The sequence below is a fragment of the Pogoniulus pusillus genome, chromosome 6, assembly GCF_015220805.1.
Source record: "Pogoniulus pusillus isolate bPogPus1 chromosome 6, bPogPus1.pri, whole genome shotgun sequence".
Classification (NCBI taxonomy): Eukaryota; Metazoa; Chordata; class Aves; order Piciformes; family Lybiidae; genus Pogoniulus; species Pogoniulus pusillus.
In genome coordinates, this window is record NC_087269.1 from 22,651,210 (window position 1) to 22,666,034 (window position 14,825).

General features: G+C 39.5%; 1 protein-coding gene across 15 annotated transcripts in view; it reads right to left on the reverse strand.

Moving 5' to 3' along the window:
* The window catches only part of USP54 (ubiquitin specific peptidase 54), a 117,133-nt gene that overhangs the window by 14,961 nt on the left and 87,347 nt on the right, over positions 1-14,825 (reverse strand). For 14 of the 15 annotated variants that reach the window (XM_064144907.1, XM_064144910.1, XM_064144916.1 and 11 more), the window contains 6 exons: positions 11,031-11,201; positions 6,975-7,106; positions 6,360-6,740; positions 4,863-5,097; positions 3,897-4,036; positions 2,690-2,863 (listed from right to left, as the gene is read on the reverse strand). In XM_064144907.1, the coding sequence (XP_064000977.1) occupies positions 2,690-2,863; positions 3,897-4,036; positions 4,863-5,097; positions 6,360-6,740; positions 6,975-7,106; positions 11,031-11,201 (1,233 nt within the window). Of the gene's footprint in view, positions 1-2,689; positions 2,864-2,888; positions 3,441-3,896; positions 4,037-4,862; positions 5,098-6,359; positions 6,741-6,974; positions 7,107-11,030; positions 11,202-14,825 lie in introns of those variants that run through there. The other variant, XM_064144921.1, reaches the window with a different exon arrangement.

Below are 14,825 nucleotides of genomic sequence, written 5' to 3' on the forward strand. Positions count from 1 at the left end.
CAAAAGGAAAAGCTTAAACTGTTCTGGCATCAGAACACCCAGATATGAGAGGAGAAAATGTCCAAACAATGTGGTGTCGCCTACTAGGCGCTATGCAAGTTTTGCACTAAAATGTACACATTCAAATGAGGGAAGGGAAAACAGAAAATAAAATGTGTTAGTGTGGGTTTTTTTTTTTTTTGTTTGTTTGGTTGGTTGGGATTTTTTTGTTTAGGTGTGGGCTTTTTTAAAAATGGAATATCTCTGCCATTGTGACATTCATTCTCTAGCAGCCAACAATAAATTATGTTTTCTCAACTTGCATAACATGCTGTGGCCCAGCCTGATCCTCGACACCCTCGTGCAAAGATGCAAACACAAATTGTCATATCCCATAAAGCCCAAAGAGCTCACATCAAAAGCAAGTACTGTGGAGAGAAGTGAGAGTTGTTAGAGTAGTGAGTTAATCAAGCAGCATATTCAATTTCAAAATAAAGGCTACTGAGGCTTGTAATCAAGGACAGTATACTAAAGTTAGCTTTCTTTGCATGAATTTAGCAGTTTACTTGAAGGAAAAATGAGTCACAAATGTTCTGGAGATTTGCATACAAGCAAGCCTTCCAGGCAGCCAAGCACTCTTAACATTATGCTATTACATCACTTACTAGGGTGGGGAAAGACTTAAATAAGCAAAAATTTTCCCAGATTTCAAGTCAATGCCTGTAAACTTCAACACTCCACTGCAGCCTTTTTTGATTAACCATTATTCTAGTTTACTCTCTTCTGAGTGACCAAGAGCTAAGCAATTTTTGCTTCTTCCAATACATGAGATCAAAGATGGGTAATGTCTTGTAGAACATGCTATTTTCTTTATGGCAGGAGAAGCAGAGAGGACAGCACCCTTGCATGCAACAACAAAGGTTTTCTTTTCAATTTTTACATCATTAGCATTTATGTTACCAAAGCAAACACTCATACTACTTAAAAAAGGTATCTCTCTACCCCGATACATTCAGAATTTTTCACCTGGTTACTGGCAGGTCACAGTAAGTCTGTAAAAAATAACTGTCTCACTGATGGTCAGCAAATATTCTGAAAACATTCCCACAGTCAGACGTTCTTATAGAGATCACGGCTTGCACCTGCCATTGGCACAGTGACATTCTGGCTGCTGAACAGTTGGCATAGCTGCAGGCTGCACAGCATGGGCTATACTGTGCCCAGAGCTGGCTTAATTCCTCTCTGTCCTGTAGCAGGAAACCAGCACCTCAGCTGTCTACAAAACGTTTCAGCAAGCAGCATGATGGTGCAAGGAGGCCCCAGTAGGTTTACCCCAATCATGCATGCATTTGCAGTTGCAGAGCAGTGTTCACTACACATTCCTTGGTTCTGCTGACTGACCAACAATTCCACATTTTAATGCTTTATCAAGCTTCAGCCTTAACTCTCGATTGGGACAGTGCACTCTATCCCACTTTCTCTTTGACTGTCCTTACTAGCTGACAGGGATATAGGGCTAAGCCAAGGCCACTACACGTGAATCCTGTCACCAAGCTCCCTCTGTTGCAGCTCCATCCTTCCAAATAAACCCCTTCTGCTGCCATCCTCTGCTAGAAACATGCTGATTGTCCCAGGTTGAGGCTATAGGGTTTAAAAATTTTCTGGGGACTCTAAGATTGTTATTCAATCCCATAATTCTGCTATCTCTTTATAGACTCACAACAAGGTCAGTTCAGGCTCCTTTCCTCCTCCTCCTCCTCCTCCTCCTCCTGCCCTGTGTGTGTGGCGGGAGCCACTTTATCGAGAAGAACATGTAAGCAGTCGGCCTCTTTGGATGGTGGAGGCATTGGTGTGGGGAGGGAGGAGGATTGGAGCACTGGGGAGTGCAGATTTAGTTTTTTTGGGGGATGGGGAAAAATTCAAGGGGGTTTGCCTTGAGTGGGGTAATTGCTTTGTAATGTCTATCGCTGTATTTTCTCTCTCTCTAAATATATTTCTGTATTTTCTCTCCAATTTGATTTGAGAGTTTAATTTCTGTTGGCTCTCTTTAAAAAACCACAACACTGATTTAAGGAAAACACAATCTAACTTAGCATTTGGCTTTTGAATAACTTTTAAAAAATTCTTTTTCTTTAAAAAAAGTACATGAGTCAAACCCAGCTCAGATCTTCAATTAGATCCAGCTTAAGCCTGCCACAGTACTCGTCCCCATGCCCGTGCTGTGCCTGCATAGGAGGGCAGCGAGCAGAAATTACAACAGCAAGAACAAGAACAACTGCTTAGGGCAGTGATGGTACCAGGAAGAACCAGAAACAAAAACATGGCCTAAACAAACTACGCTGCTGGTAGATCTGTGGCATCCAAAAGGTACAAACAGCCCTGCTCATTCCAAGATGCTGGCTAAGGCCTTACAGCTACATACTATCAATACTATTAACAGCACATATATTACCATAAAAATGGAAAGGTGCAAATATCCCCAAAACATCTCTGCATTACTTCTGTCTTATTTTAAAACAGATTTTGGTCAAAATATCAAATGGTTTCTTTGTATCCTATAAGGTTTGTAATTGACGGTCTTTCACTAACTCCAGGTACAAAGGTGTATTGAGTGGGGAGAGAGAAAGAGAGAGAGAATTACAATTGGAAATCAGGTTCAAAAAACTTCAGTACTACGATCTTGCAAAACATACTGTATTCAATAAGTTACCCTGGTTCTGTAGTTCATCTAGATCCATGAACCTGCTGGGACGCGGATTAAAGCCCATTGCTGCCTCCATTTCCTTTTCTCTTTTTCTGCGTAGTTCTTGTTCATGTGCTCTCCTTGCCACCTCCTCTTGCAATTCATCCAGTTCACTCTTTAAGGGAACAAACTTCTCCCCATCTTCCCAAAAGAAAAAAAGACACAAAACCTTTTTCATAGTAAAATCTTTTCAAGCATCCCTTAAAAGACAAAGACATATTAATGAAGAATACAATTAACATTAGAAAACTGATTGATCAAAATTTCAGGGCACAAATTTGCTTTGCTAAATTTTACTTTTAAACTCCTGCCCAATACATTTGGTTTCCAACTGACTTCTGTCAGCAACTTCTGGCAGAAATGCTGCAGTACTGCTTCATGTTCCTCTGCAGCAGATCGCACCTCTACATCCACTGACCCAAGAAAACAACAAACAGACCTGAGATAACCTAAACTGATGCTGAATTTTTGAGACTTCTTACTGTGTTTATAATTTGTCAATAATGCTATGTCAAATTAGCCAGATCATAAGCTTTAGTAAGTAAAATGGATTACAGCTGAGATGTTTTTCAGTGCATAAGCAGACAAAAATTAGAGGAAATAAAAGCGTATCAATAGCCCAGTCAGCACAGAAGAAATCAACCAGTCATCATTGTCACTTCAGCTAAGATCTGCATTCATAAAGTGTCTTCTCTCTTTTCTTTCTTCCAGAGAATGTCTAGGAAAGGGAAAGTAATAGCTCAGAATGACACAATCAGAATACACATCTACAGAAAAGCTCAGCCTTAGCCGAAATATCTTGTAAAACTCTATTCTCATTTGTATAGCAGTTTGTTTTCAGGAATCATTAATCTCACCCAGTAATTATGAGTTATGACTGAAAAGGTATCTTCCGCTGATGGCAGAATACTGAGTTATGGAAGAGAACTGGAAAAATGGCTTTAAGCAAGTTAATACTCAAAAAAGATGACAGAGCAACACGATCAAAGGAATATTCCAACAAACATTTTTTGCAACACTCTTTGGTAAATCTTATAAACTATATCTTGCATTTCTCAATGTTTCTGTTCCCTTTACCTGCAATTCACTCTGAAGATGAACATCCAGAAAGTAAAGAGCACCTCCGATAAAATTTACATTGCAAATCCACTGCTGCTGAGGAAGTGTATCTTACCATTTCCAGTGGTGTAGGGGCTCTTTGCCCAGCTTCCGGCTGATGATGCAGACTCCACTTCCAAGATGCTGCTACTGTGAGACTTTGGGATGTTACGCCAGGCAGGAACCAATCCACCTGCTCGCTTCATGTGAAAGTCCCTCCAAGAAGAGAGTAATTACAGTTTTACTCTTTTATTCATCTCTCCAGGAGCAGTTATATCTACCTTTTTTTTTTTTAATCATCACATAAATATTTATTTTCATTTAAATTTCACATTTTAAAAGCGTACCAGCAGAGAAAGCTTGCAAGAAACAGGGAATGAGAAAGTTAAGCTGTTGGCAGGACAACGGGTCTTTTCTCCTCTGTGACAGTATCCAGTGCACATGAAACCTGTGGTCTGACAGCTGTTCTCAGCAGATTCTTAAAGCTGCAAATTTGTTCTTCTGGACCTTAACTGTCTCAGTTTGTGATTGTCTGAAGCCTTCTAAGCCAAGGAGAGCAATAGATTGTGCCGCCTATTTATTTTTTGCATGTAAATATTGCAAATGTCTTGCACAATTTCAATAAAGCTCTCAGATTGTCAAAGATTTCTACGCTTTCTCATTTTATACAAGGCTGTTATCAAGCAATGGTTTAACTGAAACCAAAAAATGTTCATGAGCTGTTCAAAGGACAGGCTTGCAGTTTGATATTTGGGTTGAGTTTAGTCACAGACTAAGTGTACGACTATTTAAAATGCATTGTTTTAGTCAACATGGTCATTCAGCTGAATCCCATTCCTTTTCCTTCTCACTAGCAGTATGCTATCAATACACTGGAAAGGAATCAAACTCACTCAGATGCCTACTTCCCTTCTATTTCTCCCCCTGCAAATCTGTATTACAAATTGCTATCATTCTACACCATTATACAACCAAGAAAAAGAAACTAAGACCTTAGAAAGTCTTCAGTTCATCCCCAAAATGAAGTTTGTTAAAAATCTACCTGTGGGTGCTTGAGCTTTCAGACAAGGGCATGTCCAGACTAACTGGGCTGTTGCTGTTGCGTTCACTGCTTTCATAGCCAGACTCCATCCTCTGTATTAGATGAGGATGTTGATCCACCATATGATGCTGTGTGCCCCGACCTAGCACACCACGCTTGTATCTGACATTTGACTGGCTTGATCTTGTTTCCTGAACAGGATGTTCCTTCACTTCATTTTCAATGAGCTCTTTACCTGTCAAGACAAAAGAATATAGCTTAGTAAAAAGCCCAAGCTTTGATACCAGCAATTGAAATACGTATGTTAGCTTTTCAACCACACTTAAAACAGAAGTGCTGCTATAAATCTAGTCTAAAATTAGCAATCTTAAGCAGACAAAAAAAACAATGCTTTTACAGCATCCCTAGTAATATTAAGCAATAATCTATTCAACAAATTTATTTCCGAATCTCCCCCCTTGAGTGTAACTTGCCATATTCACAGAGGACAGGGAAACTTTTTCCTCTTGTTTTTAATCCTTCCTTACTGATTTCACTGTGTCTTCCCACTTGCCTCTTGTGTGCTCCACTTGCTTCCTTTCCTGGAGCTGTGTTCTCCCTTTACCTTTCCTGTATTTCTTCATGTTACCCAATCCTTTTCAACCTTTAGGTCCTTCTAGTTGGTGTTCTCTATCTTTCCCTCTCCAAAGGCTCCCATTTCTGCAGCAGCATCCTTACTAACCACAGTTCTACTGACAGAGAAACCTCTTCCTTCTCATCACATTGTCCTTCATGCACTTCGAGATGGGAACACAGCAGTTCCAGTAACACAATAGCAGAAAAACCAGGACACAGTAAACATCTGCTCTCTATGCCCTTTACAGTTTTGAGTGCCCCCTCTTCTTGATATAGAATGAAATAACTATTACATTAATTTGCAGACTGGGGAAAGAGAAAGAAGGGCTGTGGCAGGGGCAACAGAAGATATCCCAAGTTGTTTCACAATAGATTTTATCACCTTCAAAACAAGCAAATATGAGAACAAAGCTTCCACACAGAAGTCGCATGGCTGCTATGGTGTAAAATGGTCCCAGACAAATCATCTGGGTCTGCCAGGCTCTTATTTCCCATGAAGAACTCAGCACTGATAAATGAGGTACTTGCTGCACCACCATGGAAAAATACCATGATGAGCCAGAATTAAGAAAACAGAGTAACACAAAAGCCATTCCAAAGAATGAACTTCCGTATTCTTAGCAATGTAGCCCTGATTCCACTTAGGCAGCACAGATGGTGATGTGTCCCATATTATTTCCTTACACATGAAATTCACCACACCAGTAACACACCTGGAACATGAATACCCACACAGAAAGAAGCCCTCAGGAATGCAGCTGCAAGTGACCTAAACGCCATGCTCAAGATTCCACTTTCCTACTTCACTTACACAAAACTAGATAGCAGAGTATTACAAATGCCACACATTCTAAAATAAAATGTTTCTTCTCAAACTCTTACCTGCTTCTTCAGAGAAGGGGCTAAGCTGAGTGTAGCCACAGTGTTTCCTCTTGTCTTTACTGAAGATACTGTCTATATTCAGAGACTCTCTTCTGGGTCTCCAGGTTGGCCGATACCTGCTGGATGAACTGGATTTAGACTCACTACTGGTACTCTCCACTTCCCAGTCTCGAGTGTGTGCAGACAGGCTTTTTGAGGGTCGTGTGTCTGCCTGATCCACACTAGTCCCTGCACGAGGCGGATTCTGGATGATTTGAGAAATCTGCTGTGGTCTGTTGTGGATCATATTGCTCACTGTCTCTTTAAATTCCCTCAGCCTACTGGTGCTGCTGGATGGCTTCGGAGCAGCTCTGGGGGCTTGTTTCTCCTTCAATGTTTCTCCTGCAGTTTACAGGGACAGCAAAAGCCACAAAAAATAACTGATCAAACTATCATTCCAGACTTTCAGTAGCATCTTACAGACTCAAAAAGTTTAAAAAATGTTTAAAAAATCTCCAAAAAATTAGAAATAAAACCAACCAACACACTCTGAAATAAGGAGGAAAATGCATGTACACACTGAAGATCATAAAAACATACAGAAAGATAATGGTATTTGAAATAAACATCTCTTGCCTTCACTATGGTATCCTGATGACTGAGCCTCATCTCTGTTTCGCCGAGACCTGCTAGAGCTCCTCTTGCGGTCTGCCAGGGAGCTCTTTTTAGAAACATGCCTCTGATTGCATTCACTGTCAGTCAGGTGCCCTGAAAGGACAGGAGAACACAGTAGAGATGACAAGAGCCTGTGGACTGAATGTTCTGTGTGCTAAGAGCAGCACAGCTCTACTGCTCCTTAGGAGGTGCAGATGCACCAATGCTAACTGGCAAGTTTGGGCAACTTTTTGTATCCAAAAGTTTTTGGTTTTGTCTTGGGGGGGGTGTTCCATTTTTTAAGTCATAAAGGAGCAATATAGCCCCTTCAAGGAATCTGGTAGTGAGAACTTATCCACAGGGAGAGGAAAAAGCTGACTCTGCCTTGTCTTCTCATAGTCTCAAGACACCAGTTTCAAACTCTTTCAATACTTTTCCAGTTTCAATGGCCATGAACATAAAATTCTTGAGGACAGATTGCTTGACATTACTCTGTTGAATGAAGACTCAAACACAAAAATAAGTTACCATGTAATAGTAAATTACTGATTATCATCAGCTGCTCTGCATGAACTATCCACCTGCACCTTCTTTGTCTCTAGCAAACACTATTTAGTAATCTGAGTCAGCTTAGTCTACAGTGATGAAGCTTCAGTTGGCTCTCAAGGGCTAAGCCTGCTAATTCACATCTGCCTTACGCTAAGAGTATACACACAAACCTTCAACATGGATTAGCTGGGACATAACAATGTTCCCTTACTACAGCTCATGTGTCTGAGTGTTAGTATTTTTTCTTGCACACAATTAATTCCCAAGTTTTTCACATCAAATGGAAATTAAGAACATTTGATGTCCTAAGTTTTCTTTACTGCCGCATCTTAACACACGTTCACAGTCCTAAACCTGCAAGCACAAACACACACATGGCTTTACTCACGTGAGTAGTCCCAAGCAGAGATGCAGCATAAGAAGGGAATTTATGAATAAGCTACAAAGACTTTTGTCTAGCCTTTATATCACCAGCTTTCACCTTGCATAGGATGATAGGAAAATAAATCCCTACTAATCAATAGTGGATTAGCAGCCTCCGGACTACAGAGCTGGCTGTTTTGAGCCTTCCCCCTTCTGTACAAATTAACAACAACAACAACAACAAACCACCTTAAAATCAACATTTAAAGCAGATTTTACACATGAAATTGTACCTTCAACAGTCAAAAAAAAAGGCAGTTTAACTGTAACTGCTACAATAAATGAGCAGGAAGGAATCCAAATGACAAAAAGCAAGCTACAGAAGACTCACATTTCCATTAATGTGCAAAGTGGAGAGTGATTCTGTGGGCAAATTCTTGATTATAAAAAAAGAAAACAAACTAAGGAAGTAAAAGAGAAATGTTGGCAATGAGGACAGATGACGTGTAGAATTTGGGTGACTGAGCATGAGTCGGTGTTTTGGGAGAACTTATTTTCACAGCATGAACTGTCATACATCTTTTAGGCACTGACAAACAGCATTATCTTATAATTTGTAGTGACTCCCCCCATAAACTCGAAAAGGTTGATGTTTCACTCCAGAGTGTAAAACTTCTGCAGTTATACGTTTTAGCTGTTCTTTCTATCTGATAGGAAGTGCTTGGTTAGTATATTTCAATTACTGTAACAGACACTATTTAAAGATATTTGATGCTACTGGAGCTAGCTTAGAGTCTGCACAGACTAATTAAAGCCCAACTTAGCCCTGTAGATTGAAGGCTGCTATCTTTGCTTGAGTACTTTCTCCTCCTTTTATAAATTGCAAATTTTGTCCTATTGTCACTGGACACTTGATAGCCACAGAGATGTCAAGAATAAAAAAATCTGCATGATACAGGCTTTGCTGTTTTTACTTGCACCCTCTGGAACCAAGACTAAAACCAAGACAAAGCCAGAATACAGGAATTACAATCCCAGGAACACTAGCTAACTCATATGCTTAAAAAATGTCCCTTGCTGAATGTATCACTTAAATACCTCATTCTCCAGAGGTGGGAGCAAACAATGATACTTGAAAGAAAAGTCTGGGTTTGTAGGGGTTGTGTGCATGTCTAAGAATATATTAGAGAATGAAATCAAACAGGTTAAGACAATACACCCCCTACTCCCTCCCACTGAAATCTCAGTTGCATGAATAGGGCAGCCAGAATACGCACATTTTTCTCAGCAGCACATGTTGGTAGGAGCAAGAGAGGGCTTAGGCAGCCACTCTTCATGCCCCAATGCTGAAGTACCCAGGTGCCTGAGGTCATACGACCCAATGGTGATCCTTCCCTGGAGGATGATGCGGGATAGGGTCCATAATTTTCTGGGCTGGAGTAGTGGGCAAATGGCCATTAAATGAAGAATCCTGCTCTTGCCCAGAACGATTCAGTTGACAGGTCAATGTGGATGGCTTCTTTATAGCCCCACGGAGCAGCATTTGATGACTGAGAAGTTGCATAAGTTGGCAGACTGACTTTTTTTGGAAAGGTTTTGGGTAGGTAAAAAATAGGGGAAATGCCCAGACAGGTGGCTAGCTAAGGAGGCAGACTGACTATAGCTATGGTTGAATCAGGGAAGATGAGGACAACTGAATTTAGGTGAAGAGAGAGGCTAAGCTGAAGGAAATAACATAGGATAGAATCAGCAGGAGAAGAAAGAAAAAGAAAAGGAAAAAGTCACTGAAAAATGACAGAACAAAAGGTTACATGCTGAACTTCATGCTTACACATTTGAAACCATTCCTCTGCCCTCCCTTTTCTGCTACTGTTTCTGTACACTATGTTTTGCAGGAAGGAACTTAATGCAATAAACTCTGGGCCACTTCTGCAGATGAGATAAATAGTATTCCACTAGCATTTTCAATTTTGTCTCCTTTGAAGATGGACATACATTTTGTTTCCTCATCACTCAAATCCTCCTCCAACTTTCTCTTCTCATATTCTACCTATGATTGGAATATACAGTATTAAGTATTTACCAAAATAATAAAAGTACTGTGGAGCTATGTAAAACCATGTATCACAGTTACTTGGACCTCTGATGAAGAATCCAAGGGTAGTGAAGAAAACTGGCTTGAAACTTTCACCAGATTTTGGTGTGAAAAACGTTTGAACCAAATATCACATACATCATCACAATACAGGAGTTCTATTGTTTTGCAGATAAAAGGACTGAGTGGTACAACAGCTGTTGACACTCTGGAATGAGAAACAGCTGCTGATTCAACTCCTATGTCTTCTCAGAAAGATTGTTTAAGGCACAAAAAAGTAACTTTTCAAACAGACTTAGAACACACTTCCGTTGCTTGACAGGTATGACCTGCTTTATCAGAAGTGATGTTAGAAAGTCAGAAGTTACTGCAAGAAAAAACAGGCTGACTTGGGCCACTGGGCATGAATAATACAGGAGATCAGAGCCTCAGAACTTCCAGTTAACATCTTTTCAATTAGAGAGTGTTCAGGAAGACTGCTCAGTTGCCCAAAGGAACATATATACAGATTGTCTTCTCATGAAAGATTCTCACTTAATTTGCCTTCAGAGCACAGGTAGGAAATCATCTTATGCTCCTCCCCAGTGCAGAAAATATTACCAACACCACTTACATATACAGTCCTCAGTGCCCAAGTGCCTTTCCCAGAAAGCTGCAACACCTGCAATGAAGTAACTCCCTGCAGATGGGTAAGCAGCATATATGACACTTACCAAACCACACAAAGGCACCGTGCAGACTCCAGCTTACAGAATTGTATGTCTAAGAGAACGGGTAGGATGGTGGATAATGGAAAATGTGGTCTGTAAAACGTTTCTCTAGCTAGACACAGGTCTACAAAACCCAAGAAGATATTTAAAACTATGCTTACTTTTTTGTCATTGCCAATCATTCATTACCACTAAAAATATTTAGGATACTAAATACTGTTCACTATTCTGTTAGAGGTTACATAGAGACTTTTCCCTGGAATCCACTATAATCATCACATTTAATGACAATGATCACACAGGTATAATGGTATCTGCTACCTGTGTCCCTGCTGCTTTGCGAAGCTGCATCATTCTCCACATTGTAGATGACTGTTCCCTGTGAGTCAGAGGAGAAGTGACTGACCACAGACTCATGGTGTGCCTGTTTATAAGGATAGCTGTCTGTAGAGGAATCTGTTCTCGTGTCACTTGAGATGGAAGGTTCTCTCCCTAGGGAAGGAAGCAATGCCAACGAAACTATGTTAAATTTCAATCTTATGGGGCTATTATGAAAGTCAGGAGAGGATACAGAAAGAAAACAGAGGAAATCATACAGAAGTTAACAGAAAAATAGAGCACCAAACACACCAGCTCAGATTCAAGGATCCCAGAGCTCATAGGACAGGCTCTCTGCCATAAAGAGTGTCATTATTTCTACAAACTTTTATTTGATAACTTCAAATTTATCAAAGCCTTTTATCATGCAAAATTAAGCTATGTCCATTGGACTGGATGTACTAGTACCACACTGGAATTATTTTTCATTAATTTTTGATGCTGTCAAGTGTAATCAAAAATAAAATACCCTGCTTCGGGGGAAGGCAAAGTAAAAAATTACTAATAAGAGTAACAAGAACATCACAAGTTATAATAACTAACACATGTAATCTGCTGTGAATCAAAAGCTTGACTAGTTTAGGTTTACACTGAAATTGTATTCTCTGCAGCAAAGTGACTTAGTCCTTCTTAAGAAGCTAGTATCCCTGCACCAATAGGATATAGTAAACAATGAAGCATCATGACTCAACTTCAGTACAGTAATTTCTAAACACATTAAAAGAGGAGAAAAAGACAACCTCCTCCCACCACTTTTGGTACATAAAAAGTGAAAATCTAAGTTTGAAGACTGCTGGCTCTTTTATGCATTATGTGTACACTCCTGGATATATAGAATATTAATTTTATACTTGTTTCTCAGTGGAGAAATTGAAGAAGGAACAACAAAATACAGAAAGTCATTCTTATGTTTAATCACATACACCCACCCTGAGGGCACTTTACATTTTCAGTGTCATCAAGTCCTGTTAGTTGCTGTCCTGTTTAAGCTTGCCTGACAACTTTTGAATTCAGAAACTTCCCCTCATCTCCTTATTGGTTACAAATCTTACTAGTCTGAAGAAATGTAGAATATAGCTGCTAACAGAGATTATAGGCACAGAAAGAAAGGTAAATGTAGGCAACAAGAATCAGTTTGTGGAAACTTGTTTGTAAACTGAAATCTTTATTCCACAGATACTGAGAATGTAAGATGAGCTGTTTCACTTAGCTTTACAACATCAACAGTCTTTCCTTTGTAACTGGTATCATCAGATGTTGATATGTTTAGATGCATTTATCACATTCTCCTGACACAAGTTCAGGTATCATATTGTGATTAACAATCTAAAAATGAAGCAATCTCTTATTTCCTGAATTATGGTCTGTGGATATCTGATAATACTGAAGACTACAGAACAAGTTGTAGTTACACTTAGTAAGGGATAAAAAGACCATTTTGAAAAAGGTATCTGAGGGTAGAAAACTATGGATATCAATAAGTCTAGAAAATAATTCAGCTCTATTTGACAGGAAAATGCGTAGGGTATGATTTCTTCTGGCACTTCGATCTACAGCAGCTCTTACAAATTCTCTCAAGAGACTGGTATCAATGTTTAACACTGCAAACTATATCAGAAAGCCTTGAGGACTCGCTGGTTTGGAAATGAAAGTAGGATACTCACTACAGCCTTCCAAATTTTATCCGCATGAAAACACCTTTTTACACATATATTTTTTTAATTCAGCTTCCTGAAATTATTTTGTAACACAATATTAGATACTGCAGAGACAATGAGAAGGATTATCTGTGCATTTCCTGGAGATCCACCAGCAGTATAGCAAGGCAAATTTACAGAGTATATTGTCCTGAAGTTTGTAGGAGTGATCACAACTGTTATATAGCACTGAAGACCGTCCTGTCCCTCCTCCAGACTTTCCCTCCTTTTCACAACAGGCACATACATTTGTAAATTGCATAGCATCTTGTCATCTGAGAAGTGAAGGTCCTCTTACCAGTGTTTTTATTTGCATTTATTTTTAAGAGGTGTTGGAAATATATTTCATTACTGTTAGACCATCAACTTGTAAATAAAAAGAGCAGATGTTCTCTGCAGATTCACTGACAGGGAAGTGCAAATTTATCAACTGGCCAGGAAAAACACAAAATATTCTTGGAGTTTAAATTGTATAAATAGGCTAAAATACTGGAAGAAAAGTTGTGTTTCCAGTTTTAGTCTTGCCTTGCTCTTCTTGGCAGTTTATAAGCTCATCTCTAATTCAGGGTATTCTCCGCAGACATTCAAAAATAGAAACAATCTTCTTTTGCAAAGCCTTTACAATATAAACCTAGATTCAGTTTGTGTTTTTCACCCTACCTGGACTGCAACTGTGTATCTCTCTTAGAATTGATTGCTCTTTAAATGAGGCCACACACCCAATGGTGTAATTACACATCCAAAATCATCCAGAACTCCAGTAAACCAGCAGTTCCAGTAAACCAAGACACCACAACCAATACTTTGAGTAGACCGAGTTTCAGCCCCTAAATCACATGATTTGGATATATCTTTCTAATTCAACAGACTACCATTAATACAAAGAATTCAAGACATAAGAAAGTGTTCAAGGCCTCTGGGATGTCAGGGGCTACATATTTAGTGCTGCAGATCATTTCCAATGCCTTTTTGAGATTGCAAATCCCTTCTCCTTCATTCTTCCACAAATCAGATCATATTTCTTATGCTGCTTTATCTGAGTAAAAGACAAGCCAAAGGTTGAAGATAAGATGTGCTGATTCTGGCTTTTTTTCATTTTTAATAAACCAGTTGTGGCCGTTTGAGCTGATTTTTCTGGTTCAGACATAGGGGAGAGGTGAATGTTCTAGGGATAGGCCATATAATGGCAACAATGGATAAGTTGATATAATTTCATTGGAGCATCAAAACCTTTATGCCTAGAAGCACAGCTTGCTCTTTCCCCCTTGCTGGCCTCTGCTGCTTGAGCTGCACCTACCTGCTATCTTCCCCAGCTGCTGTTTTGGCTGCTGTTGCTTTTGCTACTTTGCTGCCGCTTGACCCCTTCCCCATCTTCCTTAAGGTTATTGTGTTTTTTTTCTCCAGTAGCTTATTTCTCTTTATACTGTTATACTTAAACTATAAGAAATACAATTTCATCTTTCCCTGACTTTAAAAAAAAAAATAAATCTGTGTTGTGCTGAGTTTATTCTATCGGGGGAGGGATCCACCCTAACCCGGGACACCAGTACTTCTTCCCCTTCCTCCACATCCCTTCCCCCTTTCCTAGGACAGTTCACCATCTTAGAAAAGGACTCATTTATTATATTTCCTTAACATTTATCTTCCCTAACTTCCCTCCTGAGTTTAACTCTGCAGCTTCCTTTAATTTTAATTGTTTTTCATTTCTGGTGTCATTCCCTTCCTGGTAAAAATGGTAACAGATTTATGAACTCAAGTCACCAAAATCATCATCTATTGTTCCTCTCTGTTTCCATGTCAGAATAGGTCTTTCACTTCTTTTCTTTTTTCTGTTTCTTTCTTCAAACCTTTTTGTGAAAGAGTACTCCCAAAGAATCAACAGAGACTTAGATGGAGAGGAGAATTCAAAAGTGAAACACTGGATGTCCTGTTCAGACTTCTAGATCAGCTCTGACAAGAAACAAACACATCTGCTATCAAAAACAGACTCAGAAGGAAAACTTCTCCCATGCAACAATGAAGCATGAAAGTGTAAGGTTCT